Source organism: Chlorocebus sabaeus, chromosome 19, assembly GCF_047675955.1.
Source record: "Chlorocebus sabaeus isolate Y175 chromosome 19, mChlSab1.0.hap1, whole genome shotgun sequence".
Classification (NCBI taxonomy): domain Eukaryota; kingdom Metazoa; phylum Chordata; class Mammalia; order Primates; family Cercopithecidae; genus Chlorocebus; species Chlorocebus sabaeus.
This window is the reverse complement of record NC_132922.1, coordinates 14,397,244-14,416,774: the sequence shown is the minus strand read 5'-3', so window position 1 is coordinate 14,416,774 and position 19,531 is coordinate 14,397,244. Positions and strand designations below refer to the sequence as shown.

Sequence of the window (19,531 nt, the reverse complement as noted above, 5' to 3'; positions counted from 1 at the left end):
ACCCATGGGAAGGATACCCTGATCCCCACAGGGCCAGGCACCTGCTGGGGCAGCCAGGAGCCCGTCAGACGGGGGTGGCCTCAGAAGGGTCAAAGGGATCAGCTATGCGAGCCCAGGTTTCAGAGGCAACCACGTCTGGATAGAAACCCCAGTTCTGCATCCCATGAGCCTCAGTGTCTTCATCGGGGTAATGGGGACAACAGCCTCTTGCCTTAGAAGGGCACGAGGACTGGCACGTGGCATCCTCAGAATAGCAGCCACAGCTGACAAGCATGATAGTGAACAGGAGGGGCTGGTGGGAGAGAGTGTTGTGGAGTTAGGGGAGGATGCGGGGACAGTGGACAAGCCCCCTGGGAAAGGGTCACAGGTGCTCTAAGCCCACACAGATGCAACATTGCAGACGGTGCAGACCCTTGCTTTATTGGTCTGACTTGTTCACAGTTCAGCCCCTGGCTCAGAAAACCAACGGGCCAGCTAAGGAGCGAAGGAGGTGCCTCGAGACTTCCAGAGTCAAGGTTCTCCAGGGCTCCCCAGCCCATCAATCATTTTCTGCCCCACTGCCTGGGAGGTGAGATGGGAGGGGGCTCCCTGGGGGGTGAGGATGGGCGACTAGAGGGGATTTCAGTGTGGGACCCAGGGTTGCTCTTCACAGTAGGAGGTGGAAGGGATGACTAAGTTCTTTATCACAGACCTGCAAAAAACGAGAGAATTAGATATTATTCTAATTTGGGCTTCTTTTTTCTTTTTCTTTTTCCCAAACAGCAGCAGGAAAGAGAAATGCAGGTGAAGATGAGCCAGGCACGAGGCTTCAGATCGGAAGGGACCAGAGATGAGGACCAAGGTGTGGCTGCCTGACCAGGAATGCTGTGGGCTGGCCCGGGCTCTCTCCACGTGTCCTGGGAGAACTGCCACAGGCCCTAGAGGGAGGGATGAAATGCGTGTGGGAGGGAAGACGGCGGTCCCCGGATCAGCAGCAGCACCATCCTCTGATGGCCCCTGGGCAGTCCGCCAGCTCAGAAGCACTCAGGGCTGGAGCCTGGGCTCTAAGCACAGGCCCCAGAGGCCAGACAGGAGGGAGGCAGCAGGAAGGGCTGGTGTGGAAGGGCTGAGTTCTACTGGGGTCCCACGTGGGCAAGGGAACCAGGACTCATCCCTGCTTGTCAGCCAATCAGCTTCTTCAGGAAGGCCTCCAACTGATCCTCATCCTTGATGCCTACAAACTTGTCCACCACGTCCCCATTCTTCATGGCCAGTACAGTGGGCACCGCCGACACCTGGGTGGTGAGGACAAGGGGGTCCAAGTGAATTGGGAATGAACACTTCTCAACTGCCACTCCCAAGCCTTTGTGGGGAAGGCTGGTGGCTTATCCAGGGCACCGATTTCCCAAAGCCATGGGCAGGCCTAGAGGAACGTGGCTCTTCCCTTAGTGCAGGGGTACTGCAGGGCCCGGTGGCCACCCGTTGAAGAAACTTCTTCCATTGCGGGCTTCCAGCAGTACCCTTCCTCCCTTAACCACAAGACTGACTCACTGGCCCAGTGGTTTTGCTGGAATGACAGGAGAGATGAAAATAGCCCGTGCAGCTGCAGGCCAGGGCTGGGGGCAGGGAGGAGCTCAGGGGAAGCCTGGCCCGGGGGAAGACAGAAGCTGGGGGCCAGTTCGAGTCCTGGCTTTGCACTCACTAGCAAGGGAGCCTTGGCCAGGTCACAGCACCTTTCTGAGCCTCAGTGTCCTTTTCCATAAAATGGGGGGTAATGTCTACCTTTAGGGTTTGGGATGAACATTAAAGATTCAAGCATAGGCTGGGCACAGTGGCTTACATCTATAATCCCAGCCCTCTGGGAGACTGAGGCTGGAGGATCGCTTGAGTTCAACAGTTCCAGACTAGCTTGGGCAATATAGTGAGACCTTGTGTTTACTAAACTCCCCCCCCAAAATTAGCCAGGCATGGTGGTGCAAGCCTGTCCTCCTGTACTTGGGAGGCTGAGGCAGGAGGATCGTTTGAGCCTGGGAGACTGAGGCTGCAGTGAACTGTGATGGTGCCATTGCACTCCAGCCTGGGTGACAGAGTGAGACCCTGCCTCAAAAAAAAAAAAAAAAAAAAAAAAGAAAAAAAAAGAAGAAAGATCTGAGCATAAACCAGAGCTCAGGGCGGGCGCGGTACCTCACACCTATAATCCCAGCATTTTGGGAGGCTGAGGCGGGCAGATCATTTGAGGTCAGGAGTTCGAGACCAACCTGGCCAACATGGTGAAATCCCGTATCTACTAAAAATACAAAAATTAGTTGGGCATGGTGGCGGGCGCCTGTAATCCCACCTACTTGGGAGGCTGAGGTGAATCGCTTGAACCTGGGAGGTGGAGGCTGGAGTCAGTGGAGATTGCACCACTGCACTCCAGCCTGGGTGACAGAGTGAGACTCCGTCTCATAAATAAATAAATAAATAAATAAATAAATAAATAAATAAAGCAAGCAGAGCTCAGGTTCTGGCTGACCCAATCCGACTCCTAACAGCCAGGTGAGCTGGGGCATGACCCTCAGTAACTAAGCTTTAGTGTTCTCAGATACCAAGATGGAGATACTAACGGCACTTCCGTTAGAGGGCATGAAAGCTGAATGAAATAATGTGAGTAAAGGCTCAGCACAGCACCCGGCAAATAAGCGTAGGAACCTGGCATTGTGCCTGGCATACAGTGGGCATTCAAAAAACAGTGGCTGCAGAGGGCACAAGGAAAAGTCCAACACAGGCCCCACGAGAGCATGTTAGCTTGCTGCCGTGATGAGTGACAGGGTCCAGAGACTCAGGGACTTCTAGTGGACAGCGTGGGAGGAGAGGCTTGGCCATACACGACCTCACGACTATTGGCGGGTTGCAGGCAGATGGCAACGGCAACATTCTTGGTCTGTGAAGCATTTACTTAGTTCCCTCAGGGACCTGCATAGGTTACATGGAATGCAGATGAGGCTGTGGCCCACCAGACTGGCATCGTGAGGTCTCTGCTGCCTGGGATCCCTGCCTGGCATTCGTGGGCATTTGAGAAAACCATTTAAACAGAACAAGATAGGCCGGGCGCTGTGGCCCACACCTGTAATCCTAGTACTTTGGGAAGCTGAAGCGGGCAGATCACTTGGGGTCAGGAGTTCGAGACCAGCCTGACCAACATGGTGAAACTCCATCTCTACTAAAAATACAAAAATTAGCCAGGCCTGGTGGCGCATGCCTATAGTCCCAGCTACTCGGGAGGCTGAGGCAGGAGAATCGCTTGAATCCGGGAGGCGGAGGTTGCACTGAGCTGAGATTGTGCCATTGCACTCCAGCCTGGGCGACAGAGCAAGACTCTGTCCCTGTCCCCAAAACAAAATAAATAAATAAAAATAAACAGAACAAGATAAACACAGACTTTTCTTACACACAAGTTCACGACAAAGTAAGAGCAGAGATTCACACAAACGTGCCAGGTCTTCGCATGCCCCAGTGCTGCCCTGCCACAGACCATCTTGGAAGTCAGTAAGATTTAGAATGTTCAAAACCCGTGCACATGGTCATTAGGAAAGGCATGCGGGCCAGACCATCCCACCCTCACCCACTAACTTTACGTGGCAGGCCCTGCACCCCACTCCTCATGGGCACTTTGGGGACAAACACAGCAGGTCAGAGGACACAGTCCTTGTCCTTCTTTTTTTTTTTTTTTTTTTGAGACAGAGTCTGGCTGTGTTGCCCAGGCTGGAGTGCAGTGGCCGGATCTCAGCTCACTGCAAGCCCCGCCTCCCGAGTTCACGCCATTCTCCTGCCTCAGCCTCCCGAGTAGCTGGGACTACCGGCGCCCGCCACCTCGCCCGGCTAATTTTTTTTGTATTTTAGTAGAGACGGGGTTTCACCGTGTTAGCCAGGATGGTCTCGATCTCCTGACCTCATGATCCGCCCATCTCGGCCTCCCAAAGTGCTGGGATTACAGGCTTGAGCCACCGCGCCCGGCCTTCCTTGTCCTTCTTAGTGCCTCAGGCCCCTTCAAAGTCAGTCCCTAGGCTGATGTGGGTGGCAAACCCTGTCTCCAGGCAGAGCAGGGCCCGAAAAAGTTTGCTCCAGGAGGCTCCCGGGAGCGCCTGAAGCCACCAGGGCCTTCCCAGGCATTCTTTGGTGCCCTCTAGTGGTCTGCAAAGGCAGCTGGAGCGCCTCAAAGTCGGAGCCTCTTGGCAGAAGCACAGAGCTCAGCCGCCGGCTCCCACCTGCACACTGTCCTATTCCTTTAATTAAAATAAACGCTTTATGCCACTGTATAAGAAATGGCCTAACCTTTTTCATGGCAGGACTCTAAGTTCACTGAAGAGGCTCAGAGAGTGGACTTAGTGTCCCTTAAGAACTCCAGATAGGGACAAGCACAGTGGCTCGCACCTGTAATCCCAAACACTTTGGGAGGCCAAGGCAGGAGGACTGCTTGAGGTCAGGAATTCATGGCAAGACCTCGTCTCCATAAAAAAATAAAAAATAAAAAATAAAAAATAAAAAAGGAACTCCAGATGAAGGCCATAATGATCTCACTCATGTAAACCTCCACACATGCTTCAACACGCACAGACCCTGCTGCTGTCAGGTAGACAGCAGACGTGCTGTGAATGGAGGTCTGGTCATTACTGATCAAGGGGATTTTTTTGAAGTTGAGCTGAGACACACACACACAAACCCCTCACTAGGGCTCACAGGAAACCTGAGCTGGAATGGGGCTTCCCTTGACCCCAAGGAGGCGGCTGAGGCTCTGCTGCTCCTGTGTTTGACTCACACATCAGGAGGGGCCAGTGCCTGTAAACACTGACTTCCGTGGAAGTTCACAGGGCCTTGGCACACTCTTCTGGAATGTTCTGAGTGTGAAAAAGGCAGTGACTGAGCCAACTGAGGGGCTGAGGAAAAGATACACTAAGATGTGCTGCCTGTCCGGTTCCATGAAGCCATGTGGAACCTCCTATCCTTGGATGAAGACCCTCTGAACTCAGGGCAGGAGTCGGGGAGTGTGTACGTGTGTGCAGTCTCTTTCCGCTAACCCTCAGCCTGCCTGCACCACCACCGAGCTCCATGTCCTGGCATGTCTTCTCCTGTCTCACCCCGATGGCATCCAGCTATTAACTCAGCGAAGGGCCTACCAAGGGAAAGGTACAGTGCTAGGTGCTGCGGAACGCTGCAACCTCCTCCTCGCTCATTGCAGAGTTAAAAGGAAAAGATCACTGTCACATGCTGGGTGCTTTTTCGTGGCAGGAATGATGTGAACACCTGTATGCGCTATCTCACATTCTCCTGGCTGTGGGTAGCGCCATTTTAATGATGAGAATACTGAAGCTCAAAGGGTGAGCAACTGTTCCAAAATGACGCGGTGTAGGTCGGGCGCGGCGGCTCCTGCCTGTAATCCCAGCACTTTGGGAGGCCAAGGAAGGCGGATTATCTGAGGTCAGGAGTTCGAGACAAACCTGGCCAACATGGTGAAACCCCATCTCTACCAAAAACACAAAAATTAGTGGGGCGTGGTGGTGGGTACCTTTTGTCCCAGCTATTCAGGAGGCTGAGGCAGGAGAATGGCTTGAACCCAGGAGGCGGAGGCTGCAGTGAGCTGAGATCACGCCATTGCACTCATTGCAGTGAGACTCTGTCTCAAAACAAACAAGGCCGGGCGTGATGGCTCATGCCTGTAATCCTAGCACTTTGGGAGGCTGAGGTAGGAGAATTGCTTGAACACGGGAGGCAGAGGTCGCAGTGAGCTGAGACTGTGTCACTTCACTCCGGCCTGGGTGAAAGAGCGAGACTCCCTCTAACAAAACAAAACAAAACAAAAGAAAACAAAAGAAAACAAACAAACAAAAAAAGCTGGGATCTGAAACAAGATCTGTTTGACTTTGCAGTCCAAGGCATCAGACTCCGTTGTGCTTCTGCCCAGCAGCAAAGAGACAGACATCTACTGAGTCCCAGCACGGGGAAGAACATGTGGGGACGCATTAAAGGATTTCATGCTTCAAATGCAAAACACCAAATGTTTTGTAAAAGCTTTTAGATATGAGAGGGTTCTTGGAAAAACAATTATGGAAAAATTCAAATCCAACTACATGACATTCTGGCGAAATCAGGGAGACAGTGGAAAGATCAAGGGTCGCCAGGGCTGGAGGGAGGAGGAAGGAGAGATGAGCAGGCAGAGCAGAGGACACGGAGGCAGTGGAATGACTCTGGATGATGCTAGAATGGTGAACACCGGCTATGACACATTTGTGCAAACCCACAGAAGGCACAACACCAAGAGTGATCCCCGATGTACACTTTTGGCTTTGGGGGATAATGACGTCCGTGTAGGTTCATCAGTTGTGACAAACGGATCACCCTGGTACGGGCTGTTGATAGTGGGGAGGCTGGGCATACGGGAGGACAGGGGGCTTATGGGAAGTCTCTGTACCTTCCCCTTCCTCTCCATTTTGCTATGAACCTAAAACTGCCCTAAAAACATATAATCTTCAGAAAGAACGAGGACAAAAAACGAGATCAGTGACTGCCGGGGGGTTAAGGTGGGGAGGGGCAGGAAGGAGAGGTGAACTGCTGGAAAACAGGGGAACTGAGGGCGGTAGAACGGTTCTGTATGGCGCTGGAATGGTGGACACAGGCCATTATACATTTGTCCATGAACTTTCCTTTTGGCAAGCAGTCTGTGCGGAGAGTGGCAGCTGAGACACAGGCTTTCAAAGAGCAGTTCCTCCCTACAGAGTCAGTCCGGGGCCTTCAGAAGCAGAAAGTCAGTCTGGGGCCTTCAGAACACTGGCTTCTCTCCATGTTGGCTCAGGACACCCAGCCTTGGCATCACCTGGGAGCTTGTTAGAAATGCAGTCTTGGTGGCCGGGCGCGGTGGCTCACGCCTGTAATCCCAGCACTTTGGGAGGCTGAGGCGGGCGGATCACGAGGTCAGGGATTCGAGACCAGCCTGGCCAACATGGGAAACCCCGTCTCTACTAAAACAAAAAAATTAGCTGGGCATGGTGGTGGGTACCTATAGTCCCAGCTACTTGGGAGGCTGAGGCAAGAGAATAGCTTGAACCCGGAAGGCAGAGGTTGCAGTGAGCCGAGACTGCGTCACTGCACTCCAGCCTGGGCAACAGAGCAAGGCTTCATCTCAAAAAAACACACACAAAAATGCGGTCTTGGTGGCCGGCACAGTGGCTCACATGTGTAATCCCAGCACTTTGGGAGGCTGAGGTGGGAAAATTGCTTGAGCCCAGGAGTTCAAGACCAGACTCGACAACATAGGGAGACCCCATCTTTTCTAATTATTATTATTTTTTTAATGAAACAAACAAAAAAGAAATGCAGGGCTGGGTGCGGTAGCTCACATGCCTGTAATCCCAAGACTTTGAAAGGCGGAGGTGGGTAGATCAACTGAGGTCAGGAGTTCAAGACCAGCCTGACCAACATGAAGAAACCCCATCTCTACCAAAAAATACAAAATTAGCCAGGCGTGGTGGCGTGCGCCTGTAATCCCAGCTACTCGGGAGGCTGAGGCAGGAGAATTGCTTGAACCCGGGAGGCGGAGGTTGCGGTGAGCTTAGATTGTGCCATTGCACTCCAGCCTGGGCAACAAAAGCAACACTCCATCTCAAAAAAAAAAAAAAAAAAAAAAGGCACTCACATCTTCTAGAAGATGAGAAAATAAAAGGATAACACCGCTAAGTGTGAGGTGAGAAGCAGAAGCCCAAGAAGAAAGCACAAAAGCCGAGGGTCCACTCCTGGCCCATTCTCTCCCTGCCTTCCCCACGAGCTGGCAAGGCTGGGATGGCCAGGAGAGAGGCAGGCAGAGGCAGAAGAGTGGAGACTCTTGCATCCTGCTAAGCCAGGGCAGTGCCGAGTGTGAGGAAGAGGGGCTGGAGCATTGAACCCCAAGGCCCTGAGGGACTTTCCCTTCGCTCTCCCTTGGCAGACAGTGAAGTCCTAGGGTGGGCAGTTAGAGCATAAAGTGGTTCAAGGGGAGAAATTTGTGTGAGGAAGGAGACTTACCTGAGGGTGTGTGTGGGGGGCGGGGAGGGTGTCATGAGAGCTCGGGGAGAAGTGCCTAATTCCCTGAATATAATTTATTTAAAGCAGTTTTTCTTTTTTTTTCGAGGAGTCTCATTCTGTCACCCAGGATGGAGTGCAGTGGTGTGATCTCAGCTCACCGCCACCTCCACCGGCTGGGTTTAAGTGATTCTCCTGCCTCAGCCTCCTGAGTAGCTGGGACTACAGGCGCCCACCACCACACAGCACTAATTTTTGTATTTTTAATAGAGACAGGGTTTCACTATGTCGGCCAGGCTAGTCTTGAACTCCTGACCTCAGGTGATCCATCCACCTTGGTCTCCTAAACTGCTGGGATTACAGGTGTGAGCCACTGCACCTGGCCTAAAGCCGTTTTTCCAACAAGGTCAACCAACATTTGAAAAAGGACTTGAAGATCGGGAGTGGTGGCTCATGCCTGTAATCCCAACACTCTGGGAGGCTGCGGTGGGTGAATCACTCGAGGTCAGGAGTTTGAAAACAGCCTGGTCAACATGGTGAAACCCCATCTCTACTAAAAATACAAAAATTAGGCCAGGCGTGGTGGCGCACGCCCATAATCCTAGCATTTCAGGACGCCGAGGTGGGCTGATCACCCGATGTCAAGAGTCCGAGACCAGCCTGACCAACATGGTGAAACCCTCTCTCTATTAAAACTACAAAAATTAGCTGGGCGTGGTGGCGGGGGCCTGTAATCCCAGCTACTTGGGAGGCTGAGATAGGAGAATCGCTTGAACCAAGAAGCAGAGGTTGCAGTGAACCGGGATCATGCCACTGTACTCCAGTCTGGGCAACAGAGTGAGACTCCATCTCAAAAAAGAAAAAGGACTTTAGGCCTTAAAGAAAGCCGTCATGGGGGGCACTGCAGTTCTCTCAGAGGAAACTTGTTCCTCAGGCTCTCTTCAGAAAGAAAAGAGGAAGGAAGGAAGGAAGGAAGGAAGAAAGGGAGGGAGGGAAGGAGGGAGGGAAGGAGGGAGGGAGGGGGTGGGTCAGGAAGAACCCTGGCTGGAGCTTCCTAAACCCTGCAGTGATGTCAGACCAGGGTTTGGCAAAACAGCTCGGCTGAGACCAAGCGATGTGGGCCCAGCAGCCTTGAGGACTTTCTGTGTGACAGCGCAGTCCCCAGGCAGTGGAGGGGTGGGAGCGGCGGGGAGAGATTGAGAGGATTCCACGAGAGGCATCTCCCTCTCACTTCCGAGGCTTTACCACAGGCCTTTGGTGCCCACTCCCACAACAGCCTCCTGGGGACGGTCCTCAGCCTTCTTGCCACCCCACGAGACACTGGGGCAGGGCCTATGAGCTTCTTATCATCTGCAGTAGTTACCATAATCCCTGCACATGGCTGGCCCTCAGGTGGTGTCTGGCAGAGCCAGGAGGCCTGAGACATCTGAAGTCCATACGTGACCTGTGGGAGGCCCTAGACGCCCCAGTCCGGGCTCTCACCCAAGGCATAGCCAGGCAGGGGAAAGCGAGGAGCGTCCAAATGGGCAGACAGATGCCTCCCTCACTGAGCAGTCAGTGGCCAAACATTTTGAAAAAGTGACTCACCCCTCCTGCAGACCCTGTAAGCAGCCCTCAGTTACTAACTCCCAAGGCCGGCCTGCTCCAGCGGCCACCTGCAGTGGCCATCCCCCCTGCTTCTGGTCATCGCAGACTGATATTCCTTTGGGTAGTCACTCCCCACTCCCTGCCTAGCTCAAGGGGTGGCCAGTCTGTTCTCACCCCGCCCCCCACCACCCATTTCCTGCCACAGAGCACTGGTTCAGGGATGGGTGCCTCCATTAGAGCTGGTCTAGTGAGAATGAAACCTGGACTTGAAAACTCTCAGGAAGGCAGAGGCCTCTTTCATTCACTTGTTACATGGAGGAGGAAGGAGGGAGGGGTGAAGGCTCACTCTGGCCAGGTTAAGGTATTTCAAGAAAATCAGAAATCCAGATTTTCACATGACATCGGAGTTTCAAATATCAGCATCTGGTTCCTATAACTTTAAAATACTTTGAGTGCCAGACTAAAAGTGGCTGTGAGCCAGATTGGGCCCAGAGGCTGCCAGCGGTGCCCTTGGCTCTGCAACAGCGCTACCTTCAGCACGGCGATCCAGAGACCCGCCCAATCTGGCTGCAGTCTGCTTTCTCCAGCTCCATGCTTGGCCCTTCACTCTGGCCACCCAGACAAAGTGGGCCTCTCCCCTTTCTCCAGGCAGTGGTCGCCAAGCCCCACAGGATGCCCCCACCCCAGACACCTCCAGGCACCTGGCCCCTGCTGGCCTATAAGCAACCTAGGCTCATCAGACCTCAGGGCTTTTGCTTTGCCTCAATAGTTCTTCCAAAGACCCACATGCTTCCTGTTTTTGCTCAAAGGTCACCTTCTCAGGGAGATCTACCCTACCACACCCTTTAAAAAAGAAACCCGCCGGGCGGGGTGGTTCAAGCCTGTAATCCCAGCACTTTGGGAGGCTTAGACGGGAGGATCACCAGGTCAGGAGATCGAGACCATCCTGGCTAACACGGTGAAACCCCATCTCTACTAAAAAATACAAAAAACTAGCCAGGCGTGGTGGTGGGCGCCTGTAGTCCCAGCTACTCGGGAGGCTGAGGCAGGAGAATGGCGTAAACCTGGGAGGTGGAGCTTGCAGTGAGCTGAGATTGCGTCACTGCACTCCAGCCTGGGCGACAGAGTGAGACTCCATCTCAAAAAAAAGAAACCCTGCCCCATACTCAGTACTCCCGTCCCCTTTTCCTGATGTATTTTTCTCCATTGAACTTATTATCTAAAACAGGGGTCAGCAAACTATAGTTTACAGGCCCCATACAGCCTACTGCTTGCTTTTGTAAATAAAGTTTTATTGGAACACAGGCACGCCCATTTGTTTGTGTAGTGTCTATGGCTGCTTTCGGCTATGAGCATGGCTGAATGGTTGTAGCAGAGACCACTGCCCTGCAAGGCCTCAAATACCAACTGGTCCTTTAGAGATAAAGTTTGCCGACCCTTGATTTAAAATACTAGAATGTAGACTCCATGAAGGCAGAGACTTTTTGTCAGTTTTGTTCACTGCCTTATCCTCAACACCAAATAACAGTAACTGGCACTCGAGGACTCTCAGATATCTGCTGAATAAATGGACAAACCAACCAACCAACCAAGTGAGGCGACTCCATGCCTTTGTGCACGCTGTTTCCTCAGCCCTTCCTCCTTCTCTGAGCATCCTTCATGGCTCGACTCAGAGGTTCTCTCTAACGTGAAGCGTTCCTGTCCCCTCCAGTTCCCCCACAAACAAACAGTCCCTTCTTCCTTTACGCGTCTCTTCTTTTAGCACTCCTCACCCTATAGGGAGATGATCTTTCTACCTGCTGTTCTCTAGGAGTTGCCTGGAGACAAGACCTCATCTTATTTGTGTCAGAATCACAAATGCTTGCACATCGAGCTCCCAAATGACTGCTCATTGAACATGTGGGTAGATGAATAAAGGAATGTACCAATGTCCGAGACTAAGAGAATGACCTGGTGTTTTCGGGTCATACTATCTACTTCCTAAAGGTGGCGGAGAGAGACAGGTGGCTCAGAGGCTCAACAGCCACCTCTGCAAAGTGCTCTGAGCTCCTAAAAGCTCTGGAAAAACAGGCCGGGCGCGGTGGCGCATGCCTATAATCCCAGCACTTTGGGAGGCCGAGGTGGGCGAATCATGAGGTCAGGAGTTCGAGACCAGTCTGGCCAACATGGTGATACCCTGTCTCTACTAAAAATACAAAAAATTATCCGGGTGTGGTGGTGTGCGCCTGTAGTCCCTGCTACTCGGGAGGCTGTGGCAAGAGAATCATGTGAACCTGGGAGGAAGAGGCTGCAATGAGCCAAGATCACACCATTGCGTTCTAGCCCGGGTGACAGTGAGACTCCGTCTCAAAAAAAAAAAGCTCTGGAAAAACCAAGACATCTTGCTTACTGGCTACCTGGTGCTCCCCAAGATATCTCCTACACCAGCTACCCCTGGGCCCGACACCCCTACACTGGCTGCCCTGTGGCAACCCCCTGGCAATGCATACCTCATACTCAATGGCGAGGTCTGTGTGGTCATCAATATCCACCTTGGCCATCACCACCTTCCCGTGCTGCTTGGCCACCATCTTCTCTAACCTCGGCCCCAGGATCTTGCAGGGCCCACACCACCTCAAAAGGCGAGAAAGGAAGCGTCCAGTCAGTCAAAAGACCGCTCAGCATCCCCTACTGGCTTCCCAGACCTGCATCTTTCCAAGGAATATTTTACCCTTATTATCTCTGTCTACCATGTTTAAAAATTAACACAGGCTGGACACGGTGGCTCACACCTGTAATCCCAGCACTTTGGGAGGTCCAGACGGGCGGATCACAGGTCAGGAGATTGAGACCATCCTGGCTAACATGGTGAAACCCCGTCTCTACTAAAAATACAAAATACTATAAAAACACAAAAAATCAGCCGGGCATGGTGGCAGGCACCTGTAGTCCCAGCTACTTGGGAGGCTGAGGCAGGAAAATGGCGTGAACCCGGGAGGTGGAGCTTGCAGTGAGCCGAGATTGTGCCACTGCACTCCAGCCTGGGCAACACAGTAAGACTCCGTCTCAAAAAAAAAAAAATAATAATAAAAATAAAAATAAATAAAAAATAAAAACAATAAAAATTAACACAGCCAAATGGTAATGCCAGGAGATTCTGCACATGGGAAATCTTCACAGATTCCAGACTTCTAAAACACAGGCCTCATCAGAAGACTCTTAGAATAAAAGTGACTTATTTCAGTATATTTCAGATAAATATACTGTCATATAAAAGAATATGGGATTGGAAGTTAAAAGGTTCAAACAGAGGCTCCTCACCAACCAGCCGATTATTCTGGGGTCCTAGTTTCTTCATCTGAAAAAGAGAGATTATGGCTCTCAAAGCTATTAGGAGAGATCAACTAAGGCAATGTGGGTAAGCATGTGTTGGAAGCTGCGGGGTTATTTCAAACACCATGTGGACTCAGAACTAAAAGGAGGGGAACCAATGGCCAGGAGTGTCTACAATGCGTCAGTCCCTGGACAAGCACTTTTTCTGCTCTTACCAAACACATCCCTCAACTCTGCAAAAAGAACGCACCTTCCAAAGAAACTGAAGCCCATACGAGTTAAGAAACCTGTGCAAGATTAGAGAAGCACAGCCGGGATCGTTCACAACCCAAAGCTGTGTTGAAAGTGTTTTCTTTGGCCGGGTGCGGTGTCCCACGCTTATAATTCCAGCACTTTGGGAGGCCGAGGCAGGCGGATCACCTGAGGTCAGGAGTTCGAGACCAGCCTGGCCAATAACATGGTAAAACCTTGTCTCTACTAAAAATACAAAAATTAGTCAGGAGTGGTGGTGTGCACCTGTAATCCCAGCTACTAGGAAGGCTGAGGCAGGAGAATCGCTTGAACCTGGGAGGCGGAGGTTGAAGTGAGCTGAGATCGTGCCACTGCACTCCAGCCTGGTTGACAGAGACTCTGTCTCAAAAAAAAAAAAGAAAGTGTTTTCTTGCTGGGCACGGTGGCTCATGCTTGTAATCCCAGCACTTTGGGAGGCCGAGGCAGGTGGATCACCTGAGGTCGGGAGTTCAAGACCAGCCTGACCAACATGGAGAAACCCCGTCTCTACTAAAAATACAAAATTAGCCGGGGTGGTGGCACGTGCCTGTAATCCCAGCTACTTGGGAGGCTGAGGCAGGAGAATCGCTTGAACCCGGGAGGCGGAGGTTGCGGTGAGCTGAGATCGCGCCATTGCACTCCAGCCTGGGCAAAAAGAGCGAAACTCTGCCTCAATAAAAAAAAAAAAAAGAAAGTGTTTTCTTTCACCCACAGGCTGCTCTGTGATCCCACAGCCCCTGAGTAGACCACTATCACTGCCCTGATCACAGGTTCCCCTCTCGCTGGGGAAGCTCATCCAGGACAGGCCTGGTGCTGTCATCTCTATGTATGTGGCACCAAGGACAGTGCCTGGCAAAGAATGAACAACTCACACCTCACTTCCTTACCAAACAAAATGAGGCACTACCCCATTTATCGTGCATTTCGGAAGCCCTCTCTGGAATGCTCACTACACCAGCAGGCCAAAACAAACCTTTCACAAACCCCTGGCTGACAAGTCCTATTTTATTCTCAGCACTTACTTATCTATTCTTGAGATGGAGTCTCGCTCTGTCGCCCAGGCTGGAGTTCAGTGGCCGGATCTCGGCTCACTGCAAGCTCCACCTCCCGGGTTTATGCCATTCTCCTGCCTCAGCCTCCCAAGTAGCTGGGACTACAGGCCCCCGCCACCACGCCTGGCTAGTTTTTTTGTATTTTTTAGTAGAGATGGGGTTTCACCGTGTTAGCCAGGATGGTCTCGATCTCCTGACCTCGTGATCCGCCTATCTTGGCCTCCCAAAGTGCTGGGATTACAGACTTGAGCCACCGCGCCTAGTCAGGCCTGAGGGTTTTAAATGCTGAAAATAGGCCAGGAGTAATGGCTCACATCTGTAATCCCAGCACTTTGGGAGGTCGAGGTGGTGGGGGATGGGGGTCACCTGCAGTCAGAGTTCAAGAGACCCCTGGCCAATATGACGAAACCCCGTCTCTACCAAAAATACAAAAAAATTATCTGGGTGTAGTGGCAGGCACCAGCAGTCCCAATTACTTGGGAGGCTGAGGCAGGAGAATCGTCTTAACTTGGGAGGCAGAGGTTGCAGTGAACTGATCAAGCCACTGCAGTCCAGCCTGGGTGACAGAATGAGACTCCGTCTCAAAAACAAAAAAAAAAGAAAAAGAACCCTCAGGCCTGGTGCAGTGGTTCAAGCCTGTAATCCCAGCACTTTGGGAGGCCAAGGTGGGAGGATTGCTTGAGATCAGGAGGTAGAGACTGCAGTGAGTCGTGATCACACCACTGCACGCTACATTCTAGCCTGGGTGACAGAGTGAGACCTTGTCTCTAAAAGAAGAAAAACAAAAACAACTCATAACGCCTAAAAACCCAGTGTGCAAGATCTTATCTCCTATTACAAGTGAAGAAGGGAGCACAAAGATATCAAGTGGCCTACCCAAGGCCACAGGGTAAGTCAGAGAAACAACTGGAAAGATGGCAGAACAATCTGTCAGAGACCTGACCGGAAGGCCCTTCAATTTCTTTTTCTTTCTTTTTTTTTTTTTGAGATGGAGTTTCCCTCTGTCACGCAGGCTGGAGTGTAGTGGCGCGATCTTAGCTCACTACAACCTCCACCTCCCAGGTTCAAGTGATTCTCCTGCCTCAGCCTCTTGGGTAGCTGGGATTACAGGTGGCCGCCACCAGGCCCACCTAATTTTTGTATTTTTAGTAGAGACGGGGGTTTCACCATGTTGGCCAGGCAGGTCTCGAACTCCTGACTGCAGGTAATCCACCCGCCTTGGCCCCTGAAAGTGCTGGGATTACAGGTGTGAGCCACTGTGCCCGACCTGAAGGCCCCTGAATTTTTAACTTCTGCTACACTGGTTTCTCCCAGGATGCCTCATTCAGAGGGCTTTGTCCAGCTTTTGTGTAGCTGGGTGTCTAGCCAGGCCCCAAAGGTCTAGAAACAAAAAAGGCCAGGCTAAAAATCAGAAGGCCAGAGGGACTTAAATATCTCTAAAGCAAACTCAAGACGGAACTGAAAGGACACTCCTTCCTATGCGCTGTATGCTTGGACACCATGGTAATGACACTAACTTTTTTTTTTTTTTTTGAGATAGAGTTTCGCTCTTTTTGCCCAGGCTGGAGTGCAATGGCATGATCTTGGCTCATTGCAACCTCTGCCTCCTAGGTGCAAGTGATTTTCCTGCCTCAGTCTCCCGAGTAGCTGGGATTACAGGTGTGCACCACCACACCCAGCTAATTTTGTACTTTTAGTAGAGATGGGGTTTCACCATGTTGGCCAGGCTGGTCTCAAACTCCTGACCTCAGGTGATCTGCCTGCCTCGGCCTCCCAAAGTGCTGGGACTACAGGTGTGAGCCACCGCGCCCGGCCGACACTGATAACTTTTTGCCAGCCCTTCTTGCAGTTTTCACGGCAAGGTGTTAAAATAAACTTATCTGCAGGGCCAGGAACTGATATACACCAAAAGCAAGGTGACAGTCATATTTTTCCAACTCTGGTCCATGTTGAAGATGATGCTGAGCTTTCTGGACATTAAGAAACAGAACATGTGTTTCCCAGCACTAACTGCAGTCAGCTTCGCAGACTGTTCACTCATCTGTCTTCTACTAGACTGTACTCCCCTTGAGGGCAGGGACTAGGCCTTACCAGTCTATATATTGAGTCTACATATGAGCAGCATAGAACATGGTCCTGGGACATAGCAGATATTCAACAAATACTTGAACAAGTAGGACCCTAATCTTCTGTGGACTCCCAATACTCACTGTGCATGGAAATCCACAACCACTGGCGTCTCACTGTTGACCACTCGGTCTTGAAAGTCAGGTCCATCCTGGATATTAAAGGTTGTCAAGGAGATCCTGGTGGTGTATATTGTCCGGGCTGGGTTGAGTGTTACAGTCAGGCCACCAGGAGTGCATTGTGGGGTCTGCAGGGCTCTGGAAGTAAGGTGTGGCCACCGACCCTGAGAAGGCTTCCTGGAGATGACGGAGGCCAGGAACCTCCTTAGGAGAAGTCGCTGAGCCATCTGTGAGGGAAGAGGCAGAGAATTGGGGTACACAAAAGGAAGTTGACACACTAGAAAAATAAAGAGATTTGGGGATTAGTCGGGGCTCAAAAAGAGGCAGAGTGGGAAGCAAAATGCAAGGAAATAATATTTAAGATTTGTAGCGTAGAAGTGAGGAAGCTGAGAAACAAAGGAAAGGAATAGCTAGGCAAACCAGAAGGACAGGAAAACTGGCTTCACAACCAAAAAGAAATCGGGATTTAGATTATAACAGAAGAACGGGAGGGAGAAACCAACATTTAATAATTTATGTAAGGACCAAGTACCTTACATATATTCTTGATCTTCCTACAGCAACTTTGAGGAAGTTGCTATTGTACTGCCCACATTGCAAGTAAGAAAAGGCATCCGAGGCTCAAGTAAGTTAGGTGACATGCCCAAAGTAACCCCATTATTAAATGACAGCCAACACTGGAACCCAGGGTCGTCTGAAAAGATGAAACGCAACAATTGAAGGAGGAACTAAGAGTATGGTAGGAACCAGAAACGAAGAGACATGTACTGGAGGGAACTAATAAAGAAGGGACATGATTGGAGGGAACTGGGAAAAATCGGACGCCACCAGGGACCCCGGCTCTCCGGCGAGCTAGGTGCCCCCCGCCCGCCCGGCCGCCAGCCTGCGCAGGAACGCGCTCGCGGCAAGCCTCAGTCACGACACCACCTCGAGCCAGCCCCACTGGGCTCCTACCTCCCTGCAACGCGAGCGGAGGGATGCACAGCCTAGCCCTCCCTGCCTGTCAAGGGCACTCCTGTCGTCACTTCCTCAGGGAGGCGGACATTAACGTCACTTCCGGGGACAGGCAGGTGGAACACCATCCCTCTCGAATTTTTTGAGACGGAGTCTCGCTCTGTCGCCAGGCTGGGGTGCAGTGGCGCGATCTCGGCTCACTGCAACCTCCGCCTCCCGGGTTCAAGCGATTCTCCCGCCTCGGCCTCCCGAGTAGCCGGGACTAGAGGCGCACGCCACCATGCCCAGCTAATTTTTGTATTTTTAGTAGAGGCGGGGTTTCACCATATTGGCCAGGATGGTCTCCATCTCTTGACTTCGTGATCCGCCCGCCTCGGCCTCCCAAAATGTTAAGATTACCGGCGTGAGCCACAGCCCCCGACCTGTCCCTCTCTAATTTGAGGAGCGTCTGGGATTTTCCGCCAATGGGAATGGCGGGAGGAGGCACAACTGAAAGGGCGGGGCCTCAGCTAGGGACCGGAAGCAATAGGCAGGCAGTCGGGGGAGGGATTGGAAGAGGCGGGCAGGCCCTGGTCGGGAGGAAGGCTGGCGCGGGGCGGAACCGGAAGGGGTTGGCGGGCCCTAGAGGAGGGACCGGAAGAGGAGGTAATGGCGCAGGGGTAGCAATGGAGGGTGCTTAAGGGAGAAAAGGCAGTTGAGAGGTCCCCGTGGTTTTTGATTTTGTCAACTCCTGTTACTTGATTTTAATTATATTTATTTATTGGTTAATGACAGAGTTTCGCTCTGTCTCCCAAGCTGGAGTTGCAGTGGCGCGATCTCGGCTCACTGCAACATCCAACTCCCGCGTTCAAACGATTCTCCTGCCTCAGCCTCCCAGGTAGCTGGGATTACAGGCACACGCCATCACGCAGGCTAATTTTTGTATTTTTAATAGAGATGGAGTTTTTCGCCATGTTGGCCAGGCTGGTCTGGAACTCCTGAGCTCAAGTGATCCGCCCGCTTCAGCTTCCCAAGGTGCTGGGATTACAGGCGTGAGTCACTTTGCCTGGCCTCCTGTTTATAACTGGCGCCGTCCACTTCCTAAAGATGTTGACAGGTTCTGTTTCTTCATTTAATAAGTAAAGTTAAGCTTCTCAAAGGCATGGTGCCCTTTATATGTAAAAGAACTCACCCGGGAGTTTAGGGGTCATCCTTAAATGGCCCTCGTCTGTGTCCACCTAAAGGAAAACAAATAAAAACTGAGGCGAGCTTAATTTAAGCAGGGAGTTTATTTGGGTCAAGTTCGAAGACTGCAACTTGGAGCAGAGATTCAAGTTGTCCTGAATATACACTTGGATTAGCAGCAGCTGAAAGAGCGTTTTTAAAGGAAAAGAACAGGCAGTTTCTCAATTGTTGATCAAGAATTTTTTTCTTTTTTTGAGACGGAGTCTCGCTCTTGTTGCCCAGGCTGGAGTGCAGTGGCGCGATCTCGGCTCACTGCAACCTCTGCCTCCTGAGTTCAAGGGATTCTTCTCCCTAAGCCTCCCGAGTAGCTGGGACTACAGGCATGCCTCACCACGCCCAGCTAGTTTTTGTATTTTTAGTAGAGATGGAGTTTCACCATGTTGGCCAGGATGGTCTCCCATCTATTGACCTCGTGATCCGCCCACCTCGGCCTCCCAAAGTGCTGGGATTACAGGCCTAAGCCACCTCGCCGGTCTCTTTTTTTTTTTGAGAGAAGGAGTCTTGCTCTGTAGCCAGGCTGGAGTGCAGTGGCATGATCTTGGCTCACTGCAACCTCCACCTCCTGGGTTCAAGTGATTCTCCTGCCTGAGCCCCCCCAAGTAGTTGGGATTACAGGCGAGCACCACCACACCCGGCTAATTTTTTATATTTTTGGTACAGACTGGGTTTCACCACGTTGGCCAGGCTGGTCTCGAACTCCTGACCTTAAGTGATAGCTTGCCTCGGCTTCCCAAAGTGCTGGGATAACAGGCATGAGCCACCGCGCCCAGCCGCCCTGCCTATTTTTGTATCTGCTTTTCTGTCTCTAGCACTTCTACAGCTCTTCTACAGCTGCTTCTACAGACAGCTTCTACAGCTGTCTCTAGCTCTTCTACA

At 51.7% G+C, this 19,531-nt stretch overlaps 1 protein-coding gene across 2 annotated transcripts; it reads right to left on the bottom strand.

Annotated features, from left to right (window-relative positions):
• Positions 1-399: 399 nt before the first annotated feature.
• Positions 400-17,918, bottom strand: TXN2 (thioredoxin 2). Of its 2 annotated transcripts, none has more exons than XM_007975647.3 (4): positions 17,432-17,918; positions 16,442-16,704; positions 12,087-12,210; positions 400-1,274 (listed from the first exon to the last, which is right to left on the bottom strand). In XM_007975647.3, the coding sequence occupies exons 2-4, from the start codon at positions 16,702-16,704 to the stop codon at positions 1,161-1,163; spliced, it is 501 nt and encodes a 166-aa protein (XP_007973838.2). In that variant the 5' UTR covers positions 17,432-17,918; the 3' UTR covers positions 400-1,160. The 2 variants fall into 2 exon arrangements, with proteins under 2 accessions (XP_007973838.2, XP_072862845.1); XM_073006744.1 differs by lacking the exon at positions 17,432-17,918 and adding an exon at positions 17,010-17,412.
• Positions 17,919-19,531: the final 1,613 nt, after the last annotated feature.

Bases quoted from the DNA above. Each gene is read 5' to 3' on its own strand.
- TXN2 (XM_007975647.3), bottom strand. From the start codon at position 16,704: ATGGCTCAGCGACTTCTCCTAAGGAGGTTCCTGGCCTCCGTCATCTCC. The intron at 12,211-16,441 runs GTGAGTATTGGG...TCGCCTTTTGAG, and splicing joins GTTGTGGATTTCCATGCACA to GTGGTGTGGGCCCTGCAAGA. The intron at 1,275-12,086 runs GTATGCATTGCC...CTCACCACCCAG, and splicing joins ACCTCGCCATTGAGTATGAG to GTGTCGGCGGTGCCCACTGT.